Genomic DNA, 22,518 nt, shown 5'->3' on the forward strand with positions numbered 1-22,518 from the left:
CAAAATATAAAGTATAAAATGTTTTGACTTAATTTATATAATTTTATTTGTATTTTAAAAAATGGAACAGTAATGTGAGAATGGGAGGGTAGCAGTACAAGTCTTGAATGCACATGCAAGTCTTACATCAAACACAAAGTAGCAGACTAGTGTCAAGCAAATACAATAAATGATCAGAACATCAAAACATATTGGCTTAAATAGGGACTAAGAGGAGGTTAGGTGTTAGCATTGGCAAAGATAAAAGATTAGTAGGGATGGACTGGAAACCTATAGTTTTCATTTTTTTTACTTTACTACTAATCCTTGACCTGTGTTCTGATCTCTCCCTGTAGGGCTGGAGTCAGATGTCTCCCCTACTCATCTGCAGAATAAAGCTTATGTGCGCCAGTTCCAGGTCATTGACAACCAGAACCTGCTTTTTGAGTTGTCTTACAAGCTGGAACCCAGTGCACAGTGACCAGTGAGCAGAAAATGTTACTCAGACATAAAGATTGTGCAGTATAAAGTGTGCTCTGTGAATGGACAAGGAACTCACATCAGAGATAGTGAAATCCTTAAAGATTAGTATGTACTTTGAACATTATAATGTTATTGAAGACATTGCACAAGCTGTGCTTTAAAGGATGCATGGTCTTCTCAATAATGAATCCAGGTATCTGCCCCTTCTGTAATATGGCAGGAGAGATCTCTTGTACTAAAACCCCAATATAGTGCCACCTGCTGCACAGAGAGAGACTGCAGAGCTTATCGGCCTGGACTGAAGAGTGGGTGGCACCGAATGGGTTATGAACATTTAAATATTTTTGTAATAAGATAACATGTACAATACACTTTGTGCTATTTTCTTATCAGGGGGAATCAGAAGGTAATTCCTGCATATGAAGGTTTGCAGGCTACAAATTTGTATATATAAGTATTCTTTGGAACTCAAACTTATTGCTGTATATGGTATGTGTTGTATTTTGGGAGGTGGGTGTAAAGTGGGTTTATTTAAATGACTAATAGAGTTTTTGCTCTCCTGTGCAGCAAAAAAGAAAACACACTTACTATTGTGTGTTATATAAATGTGTGTGTTTAAGAATATGAGACGCAGAAAATTATATAAAGGGAGCATTTTGCCAGTGGTGAACTGCTGCAGAGGGGAGTGATAAAATTGGGCCACAGCTAGTTAGGGAACCTAGGGTTTCTATGAACAGTCCCTCTTTTACAACTAACAAAGGAAAGGTTAGCTGATCAAGGCATAGCCTAATGACCAAACTCTCCTTCCTGCAGCAGACCTAATGTTTGAATATAACTCTAAGGGGTCTTTCCTATTAGGTGCTAATTGCGAGTAGCGAGTTTGTTTCTTGAAACTCGCACACTACACGGCGAAGCACGCGCCTGAGAATTCTCCAATCCAATAAAAAATGCCTATTCGCACTACTCGCAGCGGAGGGGTGCTAATTGACTGCCAAATGAGATTTGCGTGAAATGCATGAAAATGTGGGGAGACCATCCTGGACTCCCCAAAATGGATAATTTCGTTAGCAGGACTGTATAAATGGCTGTTTGTGGGCATTAGGAAGGTACTGTAGGTTTTTAAATGGTGTCAAATGGCTGATTTGTGGGGTTTTCTTTTAAATTCAAGAAAATAATTAAAATAAAACTTTTTTCGTTTAATCTCAAACTAATTAAATTAAAAATGCAAATAAAAGTAGGAAAAGGGGCGATTTAGGGTTACTTTGAGGGCACCTTGAAAAAAAAAAAATTATAAAAACAATTATTTTTAAACTAAAAAAGTATAGTAATTGACTTTACGGTGCCTAAACTAACGGAAAAAGTTGATTTTGGGGTAATTTGAGGATTTTTTTTTTAACCCCAAAAAATTACACGTAATTAATTTTTGGACTAATTAAGCTAATTGGAAACTTCCACATGCCTAATTAGTCATTTGGGGGGGGTCCAAGGGGTTCAGCACGGTGTTCCCAAATTTTAACCTTAAAATAAATATTTTCCTTTCCATCAGGGAGGTGTGAGTGGAAAGTTGCAAATTCAGGGCCTGATTCAGACCCGCTCGCGAGCGCTATGCGCTCGCAAGCGGGTTGATGGTGGCCCAGTGCGCATGCGCACGACGGAGCCGGCTCCGTCGTGCGCATTCGCGAGACCCGGATAGCGCTGGGCAATCCATCGCTCTGGGTCTCGTACCAAAGGGGGCGTGCTGTCAATGTTGAGTGACAGCATGCCCCCTTTGGTGGGCGGGCCGGGGGCATGGCTGCCCAGATGGAGGCGTTCCCATGGGAACGCCTACCATCTGGGGCCGGCCCCACTGACATCACAAGTGATGTCAGTGGGAGTGCTTTCAGCTCTGTTAGAGCTGAAAGCACTCTGGGGCTTGCGGCAACGAGACCTTACCACCAGGGTCTCGTCGCAAGCCCGATGGTCGCGATGGTCTTGACCATCGCGACCACCTTCCTGGCTGCTCGCTATAGCTGTGGGTGGTAACCCACAGCTATGCGAGCGGCCAGGAGGCCGCTCTGAAAAACAAGAAGGTCGGCCCTGATTCAGAGCGAGCGCTCTGTCAGACCGTCCGGCTCTGAATCAGGGCCTCAGTCTGACTGATTCAGTGCGAGTTGCTAAATGGATTGCAAAATGAATTCGCTATGCGAATTCAAAGTGAAAATAGCAACCTGCCATTCGCACCTAATGGGATTGACCCCTAAAACATTCTTAAATCATTATATCTGCCAGTACCTAATTTCAGTGCTACCTGGCACATTAACGGTGGAGGTGGCCTTTTTGAGGGCTGAACCAGGTTTAACCCTATCAATTCACTAAGATCTAGTGACATCACTGAGGCATAAGGTGTAGTCTCAACAATATTAGTTCAGCCTAAAAAAATGTCAGCCTTTATGGACAGTATCCTGGCTTATGATGTGCTGCCCACATAATCCTAATTATAACTACATAAGCATCATTCAAAGCACGTATTATTGGAGCTTATTTAATAAAATGGTTCTAAGTACACAAATGTTCTGTAAAGTAGCAGTCAATCAGAGCCTCATTGTCATTTTTGTAGTGCATTTATGAAAATGAAAGTAATTGTCTGATTGCTGCGGGTCTAAGCACCTTTGCACACACAGGACCAATTGATCAAATGAGCCCTACTGTGTGCATGCTTGGTTATGCAGACAGACCTATATTTCTATATGGGTAACTATAAGTACTGATATGTCTTTTTACCCCTGCTCACTTATACAGCCATATGGCACTTATGTACCTTATCAGTTGTATGGGGTGCTCTGGTTAGATCCCGTCTGGACGGGTTTCACTAAGCAGCTGGAATATGAGTAAAGATTTTTGTATTGAAAGAAACTGTATAAATGGTTTTATATCTGTTTATTTTAAGGTTGTTATGGTAAGGTGCAGAAATTTGGCACTTAAATGGGCAATCAGACCCTAGGGAGAAACACTGGAAATCAGTATAGAGAAAGCACTCAGCCAATAAACATCGTTTACAACTTGCATTGTGGTTAATTTATGTAACTATGGGCCTGGTTCAGAGTCACACGCAAAGATATCCCATTTGTGATTTTTCACAGCGTGCATCTGAGGAGGATGTGCAGGCTCGGTTCTACTCGGTTCCGTTCGTTTTTTTTTACCGAATCTTATTGGCTATCCAAAACTCGTGACAGCTGATACCCAATAAGATTCGGTAAAAAAAAACGAACGGAACCGAGTAGAACCGAGCCTGCACATCCCTAGAACATACACATATCAGCTGATCTGTGAGCTATTTAGCTTAGCATACAACCGAGCTACTCTTCCACTTGTGGCTAAATAGAAGTAGCTGGTTGGTTACATGGCATTCAGATGTAGGGTAAGTGTCCTGTAGGCATGGATAAGGAATTGAGGGTTACTCAGAGTTGAGCATACGCAGAAATCCGCCTGGTTTCAGATGGATCTTTTGCATCAAATATAGGGCCGGTGCAAATGCATCCTGTTATAATGATGGCCGCTGCTTTCACAAGTGGACGTATATGGGTGATGAAGCCCACTCTGAATACAGGCAGAGTCACGTCCAATTTTTAAGCACACATGATTTTATTGCATGTGTCTCTCCAGTGGCATCCCTCCCCGCGGTGTCACCCGGTGCGGGGAGGGACGTTGTGTGCGCGGCGAAGCCCAAAAAGGGGCGTGGCCTCGTGATAAGGGACGTGGCCCGATCCCCCGGGTCCCGTTCCTAATATTTCTGTGGGGGGTGCAGGGGGTGCTTACTGCCTTGTGTTGCAGTGCCAGCTCCCTCACAGTGTCAGGAACCGGGTGCTGCACTTAATAATACAGTGCAGCACCTGGCTCCTGTCATTGTGGGGGAGTGTCAGTCTGCACCTTGGTGTCACCCCCCTTGTGACGCCACTGTGTCTCTCAATAGTATGAAGTCTGTCTACCCAATGGTAGTCTATGCTCCTATTATGGAGAAGAGCTATCTGAGCAGGCCCAGCGATGAGGTACCCCTGTCCCCGAGGTTCAGGTTGCCCCGAATTAGCCACGACATCTATTTGATCACCAGCACATATAGACTGCGCTGTCTGTCCACCGCAATTGGATAGAAAAAGTAACAAATATCAATGAAGCCACCAGGATAATCTCCCTGGTGACCTGGCTCTTCCCCGACTGGAGTGTGCTGGGCATGCGCCATAGTAATGAATGCCGCCGATGCCGCGTCATTACGTATGACGTTGCGCCCGCGCTGGCCCTTCCATCTCTTGCCGCTGCGGCCTCCTAGGAAGAGCAGGAGGAGGCAAGCACAAGCTGACATCTGCTGCACTAGCAGAACCACTCTCCACTCTGATATTGACTGAAGACACCCTCCCCAGCCCAGGGGCTGCTGCAGTACTCTCACAACAGTTTTGTATTAAGTGAATTTTTACTTTATTTTTATTTAATTCCTGTTCTAATTAAATGTGTGTGTGTGTGTGTATATATATATATATATATATGTAAATACATATGTGTACATATATATAGATATAGATGTGTGTGTGTATATATATATATATATATATGTAAATACATATGTGTACATATATATAGATGTGTGTGTGTGTATATATAGACCTATATGTGTGTATGTATGTGTGTGTGTTATATATATATATACATACACACACATACAGACGGGATGTAGTCAGCATCCTGGCTTACGGGATGCCGACGGTCTCATTACCGACGTCGGAATCCTGGCTCCAGAATAATGGCCGCCGGCATCCCAAAGGTAAGTAGGGGGAGGGTTAGGCACTAAGGGGGGAGGGTAAGGGTTAGGCACCAGGGAGGGGGAGGTTAGGGTTAGGCACCAGGGAGGGAGGATTAGGGAGAGGGGGAGGGTTAACATACCGAAAAACAAGAGTCTGTATGCTAGCCCTTTCGGGATGCAGGCATCGGGATTCTGACAGCCGAGATCCCGAGCGCTGGCATTCCTTACCCAACCCTATATATACAATTTGTATCAGACTGCGCTAATATAAAAAAATCTATTGCGAGGTAGCAGAATTCACATGCATACAAGAACCAGTCATGGCTCCAAACTGGGAAATATCAACTAATTTATTTATTAAATTTTTAGTCTTTTATTATTAATAAATAATAATAAAATATACACATTAATATAAAAACAGAGATATCTCACAATAAATAAAATGTAAAGAACATTGAAACACTAACACTGATCAATAGAGGTTTAGTGTTTCAATGTATTTTACATTTTATTTATTGTGAGATAAATGCACACTGTTGTTTGTTAAAATGCTAGCCAACCTCTGTCCCAATCTCTCTTGTAGAAAACAGACATGAATTCTGGTGGCTATTGTAGAGAGAAGCAATTTCCAGTCAGGACACAATTACTGTTTCACTTACCACTGTTCACCTATTCTGGAACAGTAGTAATAATTGGTATGGAACTGACTATCCATAATGACTTGTGCTGCATCCATTCACATATAGGGGGGAGATGTACTAAGCCTTGGAGAGTGATTAAGTACCAACCAATCAGCTCCTGTCATTTTTCAAACACAGCCTGTAAAGTGACAGTTAGGAGTAGATTGATTGGTACTTTATCACTCTCCAAGGCTTAGTACATCCATGTAAGCATGATTTCCATACCTTTTTGCTCAAATTGCGGCTGTGGTCCTTTAAAAAAGTGTTGAGTCATCCAGTTGAGGATTTTATGTTTAGAGTTCTATGCTTAGAATATACTAAACTATGTTAGAATGTTTCCTGTGCCATTCCTACACACTGTCTCTTTCATTTCTCTCTGCATTACATGTTTTAAAGTGCTTCTCGCAGTGACTGTAGGAGGAAGCAATTGGTGATCACTTCTTTTAGTATGACCTAATCACCAAGATGCAGTATTTTTCCATTTCTGTTTTCAGAACTATCTGTATAAAAAGGTTTCTACAGAATATATGCTCTATATAAAGCAGTCAGGATAGTTAATATCAGTATTTCAACCTCACTATTAAAACTTGGCTACCTCAGAGAGATTATATAAAAGATCACCCTAATCCTGAAAACTATCCTATACATGGGGGTTATGGCTAGATCTATAAGAGTTGTCCCAAAGATATCTGGGTTTAGATTGGGAATGGATAAATGCAAAAATGTTTTTTTTTTTTTTTGTTTACACTCAATTAGCAATCACTATAAATCCAGGGGTCTCCACCCCCAGCCTAATGGCCAAATTTGGAAATGAATACTCTGAATCTTACCCATACTTGTCTACACTCCCGGAAGTCGCGGGAGACTTTGGGTTGCCTCCCGCACCCCTGGAAGTCTAGGCAGATCTCCCGAATCCCACCCACTTCCTAGTGAAGCGGGCAGGATGTGGAGAGATTTAATAGGGAATTTGTGGGTATGCGAGGAGGGGGAGGGGCTAATCGGCACAATTTGCATCATCTACCCCCTGTCCCATCAGCACAGACTTTGCAGAGAAAGAGGTGGGGCCTAATTACATCACCAGTCGGACCCTGCCCCACGAACCGGCCTGCAGGAGGGCTGCTCCCGGAATACATTTATAGGAAATCGGTAAGTACGATCTTATCACACCCACCTTGGTAATGGGTGGCTTTCAGCAAACTTTCTCTTGTCTATTACAAAGAACCTCTCTCAGCTCTATAAGTCCAACCTCAGTTGCTCCTAACTCATTTTTCTCCAGAGATAATAATATTAAATTTTATTTTCATAACCCTTTTCTCTAGAAAAACTCAAGAAGCTTTACAGAATCATGAACATAGGACCTGATTCAGGTTGGATCCCAAGCTGCGTTCGTATGCAGCCAGCCGATGTTTGCATTCTGTGCATGCGTATTAGACGCAGTGCACGTGCGCAAACTGGCCACTGCGATCGCAGCGAGCACACAGAGTTTTCACACAGTGATTGACAAGAAGTGACCATTTGAGGGTGGTGACGGTGGGTGCTCTGAGAAACACAAGCATGTCTGGGCATTTAAACGCCGTTACAGGGGCGTACATAATTAAGCCCCTGCGATAGCATACAGTGGCAGAGGTCTAGATGGCTACAGAAAATTTAGCAGTTTGTGCGGTAGGGTCGGGTAAACCACAGCTGTGTGGATGGTTCCGATGTCACTTGATGTTACCGATTTTTTCGCTGACTTGCGGATGCATGTCATGAGGAGTGGGCGGCTTTATACAGTGGTGGGCGTCTTGGTATAGAGCTGTGGTTGCCGTGTGATTGCATTCATTAGCATATTTTCGCAGCGAGCGGGGTGAGTGTGAACCCAGCCTTGCAAACCAACCTGAATCAGGCCCATAAATGCAGAAAATACAAAATTCATGAACATAATACAGGGCTGAAACAGCTATTTTGGATCATAAATGCCAAGGATTATTTATCCTACTCACAAAAAACTAAATAAGTCAACCAGCTTGGGTGCATTGCATAGGTCACACTGGGGAGAATAGGCAATGCCTGGAAAAGATGACACACAATAGGGGAAGCTCCAAAATACTAAAGTGAGATACAGGATCCTTAAAAAATCATCAGATCCATGCATTCTTCATCCTACCCACGAGCGTACCAGGTGGGGCAGCAACCTTCCGCGCACTACATATGTTACAGTGTGTGGGATAAGCAATACATGAAAGTAAGACATGTGGCTAAATGAATAGTGTCTTAACACGATACTCACTGCATGAATAGTTCCATAGTTTCCTGCCCATGAAGATACCAGACGAGGTAGCCATCTGAGGTGCACTACATACTGTAGGGCACAGATTCACCTTCTGGTATTCAAACTACAGTCTCAAATGTGAGTACTCCGGATTGGACATCTAATTTGCTCTGAATGCTGGCCTTACCTCCAAATTAGCCGTCTACTTGATAAAAACCTGACAACCTCTGAATTGGGTAGGGATTTGAACTCTTTGAGAATTTTTTGAGAACCTTTATGGTGATTTAACCAGATATGTGGCACCCTGGGAGTGGGACTTCATTAATAAGAGAAAATCACTGATGCAAAATTTAGCATGTTACATACTCCAGCTTCTCTAGTTTTTATATTCATGAGAAGCAGTTCAAGACTTTTTCTAGGTCAGTGGTGGGCATTTAGCAGCCCTCCAGCTGCTGTAGAACCACACATCCCAGCTTGCCTTGCAACAGTTTTGCTATTTGGGCATGCCAAAACTTGCAGAGCATGCTGGGATGTTCAAGGGAAATCGTTCAGCGATGTCGTTGGTTGTGCAGATCGTACCGTGTACCCAGCTTTATTTCCTAAAATACTGGTTGGCTTGAATACGTAATGCTCTTTCATAATACCACCATCATCCGGAAGTGGAGAGGTAAGTATTAAACATATGGGTGCGGTGTGGGCCCCCCTGGACCCAGGGGCCCGTGTGCCCGGCGCACACTCTGCACCCATTATAGATACGCCCCTGTGTGTGTCTGTTTCTTCAGCTGACTTTTTCAGATCTCCTGCTATACTACTGTACAAGAGCTCACTACTTGTTATCTGGCCAGAGACTCCTTATTCTGAAAGGAACTTAATGGTCAGTAATATGTGTGAAACCACAGTACAAACACACAGCAGTTGTATTTATATATTTCTCCTGGTGGGCTATCCTCTCTCTCCTGATAGGCCACCTCTCTCTGTGCCTGCCTCCTGGTGGACTGCCTCTCTCTCTCCTGATAGGCCACCTCTCTCTGTGCCTGCCTCCTGGTGGACTGCCTCTCTCTCTCTCCTGATAGGCCACCTCTCTCTATGCCTGCCTCCTGGTGGACTGCCTCTCTCTCTCTCCTGATAGGCCACCTCTCTATATGCCTGCCTCCTGGTGGACTGCCTCTCTCTCTCCTGATAGGCCACCTCTCTCTGTGCCTGCCTCTTGGTGGACTGCCTCTCTCTCCTGATAGGCCACCTCTCTCTGTGCCTGCCTCCTGGTGGACTGCCCCCCTCTCTCTCTCTCTCCTGATAGGCCACCTCTCTCTATACCTGCCTCCTGGTGGACTGCCTCTCTCTCCTGATAGGCCACCTCTCTCTGTGCCTGCCTCTTGGTGGACTGCCTCTCTCTCCTGGTGGGCCGCATCACTCTTTTACTCATCAATGTGACAGGCTCTGATGAATTGACCCAAAATAACATTCCTAATAGCACTGATATGCATTGGCCACATCCCCAGTGCTCACAATAGGTCCTTGATACATTTTAGCCACATGCCCATTAATCTGGCCCTGTAGGCAGGTAATAAATGCATAATTGATACAGAACAATAGTGTCTCTATATTAGTCAAAACAGTGGGATCTACTATAAACAAATTGCAACAAAGTCATCTAATTGTTATATCACCAGAGAAGTTTGTTGCAGAGAGAGGGCAGGTAGCTACAACAACAAATTATGTAAAAGTAACTGTCTGCCTACCACTAAAACTAATAATTATCCAGTCTTCACTGGTTTATTTTATTTTGCCATAATACCATCCCCATTATTAGTAGTGATCCCTCCCATCTGTCTGCTGGTAGAGATTCCATAAGATGGGTACACATTACTGTACCTGACCCAGCTGCCAACTGTCCGTCGTGCCGACCAGTGGGCGATTTGGTTAGCTATACATGCTCACCATTTGGCAGCTCAGTATATCTGGCCAGACATCACAACTTGGTGGGAATTTAAATTTGCTGCCCACTTGTGATGTCAGTGTCAGCGGTCCCTGCAGCCAGTGTACGTGCAGGCAGTGGGTCGTCCGTACACACATGCAGATGTACCAATATGAATGCAAGATATATCGGCATTGGCTGTGCTCCAGGGCTGACCTGATATGTCTGTGAACGACGTTGTTCACAAACATATCGGGTGTACACACCTGCCGATGCACTAGTGATATGTGTGTACCCAGCATAAAGCTGCTTTCAATCTCTATCATTTATTCAAAACAATAAATATTGTCTCTGTAATCAATACTAGATTTATCTACAAGCTAGAAGGCATTAATTTAAGCTGTTACAGCAACCACTTTTCACATACAGTGCCTCTTGGTAAATGGAATGTTATATGGGCCTCACATACTGTACATTGTGAATGGAGCTGCATGATTAGAGTACAATGCAGCCTTATAATAACCAGTGTATAATACAGCCACAGGACCAGTATATAATGCTGACCATATAATAGAACCAGCCTCAAGAACCATATATAATAATTTATACTACATCTATCTGGGGACACTGCAATACATTGGGGTGTAGAGGTAGAGGGTATTGTGTCCATGAGTAGGCACCTCTGCAAATCTAACATTTGTTTCTGCTGTCTCCTCCCTCTTTATAACCATCCACCAATCAGTTAGGGATGGCTATCGATTAGTGGCAGAGTTGCCGCTATCGCAACATGCCTTGCAATGGCATGTAGCCATTGCATGTAAACCATTTGATGGTTTAACCATCGATAGTTTGCTAGTGCTCATGCGCAGTGGGAAGCTGAAGCACCTCAGGAGCCCAGGACCACAATTCAGGAGACATGGGGCTGCTGTGTTCTGGAGTGCAGGATCACTAGTGGTCAAAGGAAGCCCATACATGATGGGGACTTTTTTAGTGAGACAGGCTTCCTTGCTCCTTTAGTTCTTGAAAGTGTCTGACTCCTGTTGTGTTCTGCAGCCTTTTTTTCTTATTTTCCTTTCTATTTATGTCTGACAAAGCCACTATCTCTGGGTGTGGTATAATTTGTCAACATTCATAATGTCGACATGTTCATTGTCAACATGATTTGAATGTCAACAAAACGTCCCTGGTGGTCTAGCGGGGACTTACCTGGTATGGCAGCTTTAGCAGTGTCTGTCGGCTCTGGTGGTGACGTTCTGATCACCGCTGGTGGATCCAGCAACACTTCCGGCTGTGAGGATTGCTAACCCTAGTTCCTAACCGTAGCCTCTCTTCTCATAGTCTAACCCCAACCCTCCCCCTCGTACCTGACCCTCCCCTCCCGTAGCCTAACCCCAACCCTCCGCTGCTGAGCCTAACCCTAACCAGGGGTACCTGCAGAATGTCGACATTTCACGTCGATATTGTGAACATGTTGACATTCTGCAAATGCTGACATGTTCAATCTTGTTAGTTCAACAATGTCAACATCATAACTGTCAACATTGTAAATGTTGACATTATGACTACATCCCCTACCTCCAGTTCAAAGGCGGTCGTATAAGGTTCCAAATGCGTCACAGCCACATTGCGTGCACACGGTGAATGAATTGCGATTGAGCTCACTGTCAGGATTCACTTGCAATTAACTCACAATTGATGGATAGGAAGAGACCGATTCATGGGTGGTTACAGAGAGTTCTGGCCAAAATGCGGGTGTGTTGGGGGCTGTTTCCTGGGCGTGTACTAGCCAGCGCCTGTGAGATAAAGCACCAGTATCTCAGTTACCGCGGCCATTCTGAGTGACCATAGACTCACTCGAGGAGTTGATGTTTTTAGAATCTGTGTCCAATGCTGCGTTTGTGTACACAGTTGCAGGCAGCTACAAGGGCTCCGGTGCGCGTCTCAATACAAATTCCGGCAGCTGATGTATTAGCATATTTTAGCAATTGCTAAGCGGCAAAATTCGCAAATGCGTTTGCATTAGCGTATGACTCTGCATCAGGCCCAATTTCCGCAAATGTCTTGAGGTGACACACCCGATATGGAGTAGCCTACCTGGCAAAAGGTACTCGCACTCCAACATGATGAGATGAGAGGTCAGAGTGCCCTTGGGAGGTGAATGAACAAACCCATCCTTCCCTTCTCTTAGGTAAGTCACTTGCCTCTGCTCCAATTTCTGGAGCAATTTCGGTGGGTCTCCTTTCCAGTGCCCAATAACCCTCAGGCTGTAATTCCCGGAACGTCCGTGGATTAGATGCACCATTGTTTAGAAGGGTTTTGCCTTAATGGCTTATTTGCTGGACAGACTATGTGAGGCATTATTATCCAGCTGGCTATGTAATTGTCTTCCCCCGAGGATATTGATTCGGAACTCTGAGGTGGAGGAAGTTGAGATTCCTGGTTACTCAGACTATAAGGACCTTACAAAATGATTATTATTATCCTTTATTTATATGATGCCATCAAGTATCCATAGCACTGTATAGAGAAATAGTTACAATGAAAACTATTTAAATATTAAAAGTGAAAAATGTATAAGGGGAAACACTACACATTGAAGTAAGACATCTTTAAGAATGACAATAAAACAGACTTAATAACCTAGTGCCTTTGGTTGGTCAGACACAGTGCCAGATTAAGGTCCACATGGGCCTGGAGCTGAAATTTCTAAATGGCCTATTGTGTGCCGCCGCAGGGGGTGTGAGTAGTGATGTCGGGTGCATGATCAGTGCCATGGGGCTTAGGACTGTATAGGTTGCAGATCAGTGGATAAATCGACCTTCTGAGTAACTCTATGGTTGCGCAGAATGGCTGAGCTGCCAGAGCCATTTTTGCTGCATATGGGATCAGTCGCAGGCGAAGAAAAGCCCTTAAGACGGTCCCAACACACGTGCATTTGAGCCACCACTCAAACAGTCCCTGCCTTTCAATAACTTTGTGAATATATGCCCACTGCCAGCAAAAATGAAACTTAATGAATGCGCAGTGGAACTCAAGACGCACGTGCAGATTACCGATAACTGGTCAACTAAACATCAGCATTGCATCAGTCTCTAAATCAGGTCCATAATACGGTCTCAGACAAGTACACATGACAAATGCATAAATGGGCTTTGGATAAAAGTGTCAATTTAACTTTTACACAATATTTCTTTGTTAGATGGGGGTGGGGGGTGGGTGTTAACTTACTAGAAATCCAATTTTAACCTGTAACACATGTGATGAGGACAAAATCTTTCACTGAGACTATCCTTGCCATACAGAGCACCAGATGGCCATTGTCTATAAAATGTCCTGTGCCCCATTCAATAAATATGTACAGTGTGTGATTTCTGCTTTTGCAGTACACAGACTCTTATGCTCAGGCTGAAGCCTGCGGGACACTGCTGGCTGACAAATTTAAGTCTGGGGGGCAAGCCAACAGCACTGTCCACAAGCAGCGGCCCATCCAAAAATGGATTAACATATAGAGAACATGGGCTTTCTCTGCTGATAAGCACACAGGCCCCACACACACACACACACAGCGGATTTACTATGGAATAAATATCCTGCAAACCTCACATGTCTCCCATCACCCTCCAAATCAATAAATGTGCCTTATAGAATTCACACGTGATCACAACTTATCATTATTTTACATCTGAACATCTCTTTACAATAACTACTTTCACCAATTTCTACATTTACCTGAGACTGCTGGTTCACACGTTAACCAAACTCTCTAAATAGCCCTTCATGAAGTGGCTTCAGCTACCCGTCAGACTTCATGGAAACTGACATAACAGCCATGGCTTTCCACAGACACCTACAAAAACTGCCTCTTAGTAGAATGTCAGTGGCTTAAATCTTAATTCTAATGACTTCCACACATACTGTAAAATAGGAATCCACCCATCTGTCATCCAAACCCTCTGTCCCATGTTCACTGTCTACCCCATCTGTGTCACCCCTGTCTGTCTGCCCATCCCCTCTAGAATGTAAGCTCTCACGAGCAGGGCCCTCTTTCCTCTTGTGCTTATCCTTTCTTTACTTATATTATTTGCTATATACTCAAAAGTACCTAACCCGTGACTTTTGCCATCCTGCTACTGTTGCAGTAATGTTTATATACCATGTACTTGTCTTGCATTGTCTTAAACTGTATGACACTGTTTTCTTGTTCTGCTCAACTGTTTATGTACTGTGTTAATGGACTTTGTGAGGTGCTGCGGAACCCTTGTGGCGCCATATAAATAAAGGATAATAATAATAATAATAATAATAGAAAAAATGCTTTATATGACAATAAATGTGATTACCATCCAGATATGTAGTAATAATAGTAGTAGGGACATATGACAGGTGTGTGGGGGTAGTCATATGGACACATGACAGGTGGGTAGGATTGGAGTAGGGTCTGGAGTAGCAGTAGTAGGAACACATGTCAGGTGGATGGAGGCAGTAGTAGAAAAGACACAGATGACAGCAGGGCATATTAGTAATAGCGACACAGATGCTGGGGGTAGTAGTAGCAGGGACACAGATGACAGCTGGGGTGGAAGTAGTACAGACTGGATGGGAATGGGAATACACATAAGTGGGGAGGTGGAAGTAGTAGTGGGGACTGGGTGAGGATAATAGTTGGGACACAGATGACAGCTTAGTAAAAATAGTTGAGACACTGGATGACGGGAGTATACTGGGGTCAGTCAGTACCTGCATTTGTCCTATAAACTGGGATATTATTATTATTATTATCATCGTTTATTTATATGGCGCCACAAGTGTTCCACAGCGCCTTACAAGGTACATAACCAAAGAGTGACTTACAGTAAAATACAATACAATGAAGGACAAGGACATGGATAATATACATTGATACATAGGTGGCCATAACACCCAATTAAGCAACAGAGCATAGGCACCAAGGGCCCATTTATCAAAGTGCATTTGAGGTAAATTCCCCGAAAACACCTGTTTTCGGGGGTTTACCTCAAATACTTATTATCCCCCGAATATATGAAGGAGGGACCGCAGCAGGTATTTCCGATACCTGCTGCGATCCCTCCATTGCCGCCGGCAGCCGCCTCCCCCATAGGTTTCTATGGGGGATGCGATGCTGCCAAATGTATCAATATCAGGAATGCGAAGCATTCCCGATATTGGCCCCAGCAGCTAACGCTATCTAAAGATAGCGTTAGCCGCTGTTTCCTATGGGCACTTACCGCATATCAGCCGGCGGAGGGATCTGCCAGATCCCTCCGCCGGCAATGGGCGCCGCTCATGTGCAGTCCGCGGGACTGCGCATGCGCAGAAGCCCCGACTGCCCTCCGGAGACATCGCAGGGACGGGCTCTTTTCGGAGCCCGTCTCCCTGCATGTCCCGAATAATACATCCGGCAGATAGGATCGCATTTTGCAATGCGATCAGGGGCGGTACTGCATGCCCTGATCGCATTGCAAAATGCGATCATTAATAAATGGGCCCCCAAGTGTTAGGTGTCCTAGTAGTGAGTAAGAAGTAGATAAACATAAAGTAAGGAGAAGCACAAGAGGGTAGAGGGCCCTGCTCGCAAGAGCTTACATTCTCAAGAGGAGGGGCAGACAGATGGACATGATACAGATGGGGAAGACAGGGAGGAGGGAAAGTGTAGTAGCAAGTTAGGGTGAGAGCTGGAAAGCACTGATGAAGTAGTGGGTCTTGAGAGCCCGTTTGAAGGATTGTAGAGAGGTGGAGAGTCTGATGGGTAGAGGGAGAGAGTTCAAAAGGTGGGAAGCAGCACGGGCAAAGTCTTGGAGGCGGGAGTGGGAGGAAGTAATCAGTTGGCATGAGATATGCTGTGCTATTAGGCTAAATAAGCTCACTGCAGGTGGCTATGTGGAGGATGTGAGCCAGCTCCTACAGACTGTAACTCAGCTTTCCAGGATCCCTCCACAGCTTCTCTCACCTTAAATGCACAGCTGGGTTCCAGTGCATGCAGTCCCACCCACCGTGTCCTGCTGCCTGTCTCTATCTCGAGAGGACAGAACTCTGAGTCCCCGCCCCTTGACATAAAAGGCTCCACCTCCTGCAGGCTACGGAGCCATATAGAACCACCTGCAGGTAGCTGTTTTGTGTTGTTCATATAGTAAATAATGTGCAGCTAGGGCTGACCATCCTGATGTGTGGGCTTGTATTGCAGCGGCTGCGGCTTATATTAGCTGCAGCCGTCAGTGTGCAAATCAGCCTGTTTGAGAGAGAAATCAGGTAGGAGGAGAGGAATACCCAGGGGACGGGACCACCTGTGTGCGCTGCCGCTGTATTAGTGGAAGCTTAATGAGTGCATGCTACCTCCCGGTCTCTGTATCGCTGTTTGTTGGTGGTGGCAGCCGGCCAAAGACATTAAAAATGCACCCACCCCCTCAGCCCAGTCGGACCAGTCGCAGAAACTGCAAGTCTTGTCGCACGCAGTGAGTACTCAAGCCACTGAAGCCGGACAATCGGCAGGCATGCGGCATGATCCAGGTGATCGTGACCTGGATCGACCGTTTATACTGCAGGGTTTCACGGGTTATTCCAGTGTAAAACCCTGCAAGTTACCTGGGTTGGATTGCTGGGTCACTCCACCCGGGAATCCAACCCAGTCCCCTTTTACACCAAGGAGCTACCCGGGTTAACCCTGCAATAACCCGGGTTTCAGCTCTGGTGTAAAATGGGTATAAGTTGCATTGCGTTGCAACTAAGAAGCTAGAGTAAAACGTGTAATTCCACCATGATTGACAGCTGGTGTTCATACAGGGTGCAGTTTACCTTGCAATACAGCTTCAGAGAATGACACAGAGGGCCTGATTCAGAACCGCTCGCGAGCGGGTCTAAATCAGGCCCTCTGTTTCTGAAGCAGGCCCTCTGTGTCTGAAGCAGGCTCCGTCGTGCGCATGCGCGAGACCCGGATAGCGATGGGCAAACCGTCACTCCGGGTCTCGTACCAAAGGGGGCGTGTTGTCGACGTTGAGTAACAGCACGCCCCCTTTGGTGGGCGTGCCGGGGGCGTGGCTGCCCAGACGGAGGCGTTCTCATGGGAACGCCTACCGTCTGGGGCCGGCCCCACTGACATCACGAGTGATGTCAGTGGGAGCGCTTTCGGCTCTGTTTGAGCCGAAAGCACTCCAGGACTTGCGGCAACGAGACCCTACCACAAGGGTCTCGTCGCAAGCCCGATGGTCGCGATGGTCAAGACCATCGCGACCATCTTCCTGGCCGCTCGCTATAGCTGTGGGTGGTCTCCCACAGCTATACAAGCGGCCAGGAGGCCGCTCTAAAAATCAAGGAGAACGGCCCTGATTCAGAGCGAGCGCTCTGTCAGAGCGTCCGGCTCTAAATCAGGGCCTGAGTTCATCAAGAGACATCCAGTTCTGGCTGGATCATCCAATTTAGGTCAACTCCATAAATGCATTCACCTGGACCAAATTTAGCAAAATAGGTTGACCCTCAGAGGGGACAAAGTTTAACAAAGGTGTGTAACTGGCCATAAAGTTGACTCTTATACCAAGGTAAACCATTCTATGAGGTATATGTAATAGGCTGCGGACATTAAGCATTGGAGAGTCCTGTGCAAGACTGCTTGATGTTTTAAAGTAGCAGTCATTTAAAAGGCAAAATAAACCAGGCCCCTATAACTCTGAAGGGTAAATAACGAGAAAGTAAAATGGCTACTCCAAGTGCCTTACCCGCACTACTGTTACTGAAAATAGCAGTAGGAAAGTTACAATTAAGCAGAGGAGGGGCCACAATATGCTTGAAATGGGTTTCCTGCAGGAAGGCAACATACACAGCATATAAGTCACATAAGGCTCAAGAACATTTTCCTGGGACATTCAGGCCTTTTGCATTAATGGAAACAATCTTAATGGTCATTGGCCTAGAATCTGCCGCCGTCGCAGTCTTGGATGGAGAAAAAGGAGGAAGTAGGAAGCATAAGGAGTGCAAAAAGGGATGGAGAGCAGAACAAGTAATCATCTGTGCTGAAACAAACAAGTATAAAAAACAAAAAGATGACAAATATATTTTAAACGCCCCTTGCTGGTGTGGACCTGAGGAGCACGGCCACACCCAAGAGAAAACATATGTGGTGTAGGGGCAATGGGGGTCAGTGACAGCAACAATCAAAGAAAACATCAGCAATTGTGACATAGTAATATAATATAGACTAATGCACATCATGCAAACCAAAGTGAACATTCGACATAACCATTCAATATAGTCTAGCTAAGTAAGAATATAGATATAGTAGGAAAACAAAGCTTAAAAGGCAGGGGGAGGAAGGTACCATTGCAGGTAATAGAGGACACATATTTGGGAGAAGCCTACAACTTAAGGGAATTAATACAATGTGGTTAGCATCTCACAATATGGTAGGGGGAAGGGGGCGGAAACAGGTAATTTATAGGCCCCTATGTAATAGTATATGACATGGAATAATGAGAACAGTTACGTAAACTAACAGGCCCTAGAATGGCAGAAGGCAACCGAGGCAGTGAGCTGGAACAGGAGGTGACCCCACCCATGGAGTGGGGCTGTGTCGTGGCAGGAGACACCAGCAGACCTCACACAGAGTGCCTCCACTCCATTGCCTTGTATGGCAGTGGGAGAGGGGGCGCGCCATGTAGAAAGCTCCAGAGGCGGGCACAGCTCCTGACCATTGCGGTAGGCAGGCCATGAAGGCGAGCGCAGTGGTCTAAGGATCCAAGCATCTTCCAGCATCCCAAGGCAATACACAGGCCCTGATAAGGGGGGGCACCTGTAAGGGGAAGAGGCAGACTCTCTGGCACCCCCCTCTTACCTTGCGCTACCCAATAACTGAGTTCACAATGTGTGTTGGGGCAAAATCTATCACAGCTTAATTTACATAAAGCACCAGAGAACTCTGGGCAAGGAAAGAATTAGTGGGCAAGGCCTGAGTATTATTTTGTTAACCATGTTCGCAGTGTATCAGCCCAACCTCGCAGACACGCAACAACCACCCCAGATTAATATGGGTGAGGGTGTGCTTGGCTCAACCTTGTAGGCACACAACAACCCTCCTCCTCATACCATGTCAGTGGGGGTGTGCTCAGCTCAACCCAGTAGGCATGCCACACCCCCCTCTCACCCTGCAAACCAGCTACCATGCACATACCACCCTTACTTGGCATGCAGGATGTATGGCTCAACCATCACAAGCTGGAGCCAGACAGGTGGCCAATTTTCTGGTGAATATGTCTGGCCCTCTGAAATCCCCCTACAAACCATGCATTGCTCACCACTTTCCCTTCACTACGTGAGATCTCAAGAGTGCTGGGGACCGAAGCCTCACTCTGCGACCTCTAACACCAAACTCGTTCCAAGGCCTCCTGAATGGCATTGTTGAATAAGCCAAAACCCCACGTCCACCAGGTGCACTGCGTCACTCCTGTATAACCACCTGCATTGCACCATAATGTCCTTGTGCTGAATGATGCTCCCACCATTGGCAGAGACTAATTTTCATATGGCTGCATTAAATTTGTTCCTAGATCTCTCAATTCCAGACACATCTCTAGGCCCTCGCCATGACAACTTTGGGATTATACTGAACCATACAAGGTGAGTGTGGCTCCACCGCCTTTTTATCCAATCTATATTCTCACGCATGCATCTAATCAGGTCCAGAGATTTTATCTTACTCAGGTCATTGCCTCCAAGGAGCAAGAGAACCACATCTGGACCCTGACCTGTTACCTTTTCTGCTGGAAGCAAAGCTTTCCTTGCTGTAGCCCACCACATCTAGCAAATATACTAACGTTCCCGCTAGGCTGTTTCACCGGGGCCCCGCTGGAACAGCCTGCGGGTTCTGTCCCCTCCCACGGACTGCAGTGTCCCGTGGGTGGGGAAAACAGCGATGCAGTGGTCACCACCGATGAATGGATGCCGGGGAACATGTGCCCGGTATACATTCACAGTGACTGCAGCACTTGGGGGCTACCCGGCATGTGCCGGACACGCCCCTAAGAGTGAGACGAATAGGGTACGCGTCATAAAGACACCCCCCTTTCCTTGACCACACCCCCTTTTCTGGCGCACGCAGAAGTGCCCTTTCTCTAGGTCCGGCACTGGGCATAGGTCTGTAGACCGCCCATACACACACAGCGGCAGCTGCGGGGAGGGGGGCAGGATGCGCCCCCGCCAGCCGGGAGGCTCCTCCAACACGCCCCCTGGCCGCCGGGACCCGCAGCAAGACACAGATGATGGCCGTTCAGTGTGTATGAACGACCATCATCTGCAGATATATCTGTATAGTCATTCGATCTGCAGATATATCTGTATAGTGTGTACCCACCTTAAGGATATTTAGGTGGCCAAACATTAATCCCAACATACATGCAGCAAATATAAATTGTCTGTTTTACTTTAAATACATACTGGTAAGGGGCCATGCAGTGACACATTTTCATGCAGCTGTCACAGCAGAAAAAAATTTATATTATGAAAAGCGAATATATCATACCAACTAGCCAGCTCTCCGGCATGTCTCCACCTTGAAACTTCTCCCATAGGAATGACTGGCGCAGGATATAGCTGAAATCACACTGAGAATCACAGACCATCTGCACATTCAAGGAGTGGTAGTGATGCCTATTCACATACAGTTCCCACTACAGGTAGGATGCTCTGAGCCCAATATGGGTACAATCTATGGCTCCAAGGACAGTTTGGGAATCCTGTGAACCTATAGAAGTTGATCTTCCACTCTGATTCAGAACTGAAGAAGATATGTGGACGCCTGAATATTTTCTTCAAGGAACATAATATTCGAGTTAAATGACTGGAAAAGGTGGCCCGTGTAATACCTAACACCCTACCACTCAGAGACTGAAAGGAGCCTGTTGCAAAAAAGTGCAGAACACACAATAATTTATGAAGGCCAAACACTGCATAGTTACTGCCAGACAAAGGTTCTAAATCATCTCTCACCTGCTCATATAAGTTCAGGAGGTTTGTGCTGTGCAAACTGAAGAGCTGCACAACCTCCAGATCTGAGAGGGAGTCCAGGGCCCTACGAAGTCTATAAGTTTGTCTGGCACATACCCTAATGGGGCACTGGTTCTGACGATGCTCCTGCACCCTCCTCCTGCATTTCTCAATAGTCAGGAGCCCAGACAGTTACAGCTCATAGGCATTCAGTAAATGTGCCATTTCTACACCCACACAAGTGAAATGGAGGTAGGTGTAATTTTTATAGGGGTTCGATTAGTGTTAATGGCCATCTTCTGTGTTAATAGGCTTCAGATGTCAAGTTACAGCAAAGTCACATTAAACTCACCGTCCTGAGATTAGTCTATTATTTCACAAGTTTATTTCTGTGAGTTTACGACTCGCAACCTATTACATCTGGAGAGTTGTATGTTTATGAAAAACATCAGAATGGCATGTTTTGCTGGTGCGAGAATGGTTGTTGCGAGTTTACATGTTCTCGTAGCCTATTACATACAATGAATGCAAACTTGCATGTGTTTTGCAGAAAAATCGCATGTTTTAAGAAATCGCAACCTATTACATTTACACCAATGTCTGCCTACCTCTGCATGTTTTCAATGTATTCATTTTTGTTTGTTAAAAATGTGAACATCTGTATGTGTGGTTATTTATTACTTTTAGCCTGAATTATTGGAACCATAGAAGGGGTCCCCCATCGTGATTCCAGATAAGCCCAGGCTGGTTGGCACCAGGGCTAGCTTTACCAGGGGAGTGTGGTCTGCAAAAATGCATGCAGGATCCCACCCCACCTGGGTATAACCAGGCATGGTTCCAATTGTACCAGGGCGGTATACAATCAGGAAGCCAGCTGCTGGAATGCCGGCAGACGGCTTCCCGACTGCTTTATCCTGCCGTGGGATAAATGACCGACGTCTATATCTAGACGACGCTCATTTCCCCGACGCCGGGAGACAGGTGCCCGGCATCCCGATCGAGCGGATGTCGGGCGCCGCGAGCAGACAGCCGCGGGGGGTGAGGGTTATGTTTAGGGCACCCGGGGGGGACTTAGGGTTAGGCACCCCCCCGGGAGGGTTAGGCTAGGGGGAGGGAGGGTTAGGCACCCCTGGGGGGGACTTAGGGTTAGGCACCCCCCCCGGGGGACTTAGGTTTAGGCAGCGGGGAAGGGGGGGGTTAGGCACAGGAGGGGAGGTTAGGCACCCCTAAGGAGGGTTAGGGTGGTTAAGTTAGTTCATACTTACCTCACCACGATCGGTATTTCCAGCGCTGTCTGGCTTCCGCTGCCGGGCTCTGCTGTTTTGTCGGGCTGCCGCTGCCGGCATATCATACCGATTCCTACCAGGGCTCTTCCCCGTAAACCATGTTGGTGGGTACAGAACCTCAAGTGCCAGCTTGCCCTGGCGCCAGGGCCTGCTGTCACCTGTAGTTC

General features: G+C 46.0%; 1 protein-coding gene across 1 annotated transcript in view; it reads left to right on the top strand.

Annotated features, from left to right (window-relative positions):
• RAPGEFL1 (Rap guanine nucleotide exchange factor like 1) overlaps nucleotides 1-3,504 on the top strand; it is an 86,175-nt gene extending 82,671 nt beyond the window's left edge. The window contains exon 15 of the mRNA XM_088474641.1: nucleotides 336-3,504. Within this exon, the coding sequence (XP_088330767.1) occupies nucleotides 336-460 (125 nt within the window). The 3' untranslated portion in view covers nucleotides 461-3,504. The remainder of the gene's footprint in view (nucleotides 1-335) is intronic.
• Nucleotides 3,505-22,518: the final 19,014 nt, after the last annotated feature.

Source organism: Taudactylus pleione, unplaced genomic scaffold (genome assembly GCF_031769625.1).
Source record: "Taudactylus pleione unplaced genomic scaffold, aTauple2 ptg000155l, whole genome shotgun sequence".
Taxonomy (NCBI): Eukaryota; Metazoa; Chordata; class Amphibia; order Anura; family Myobatrachidae; genus Taudactylus; species Taudactylus pleione.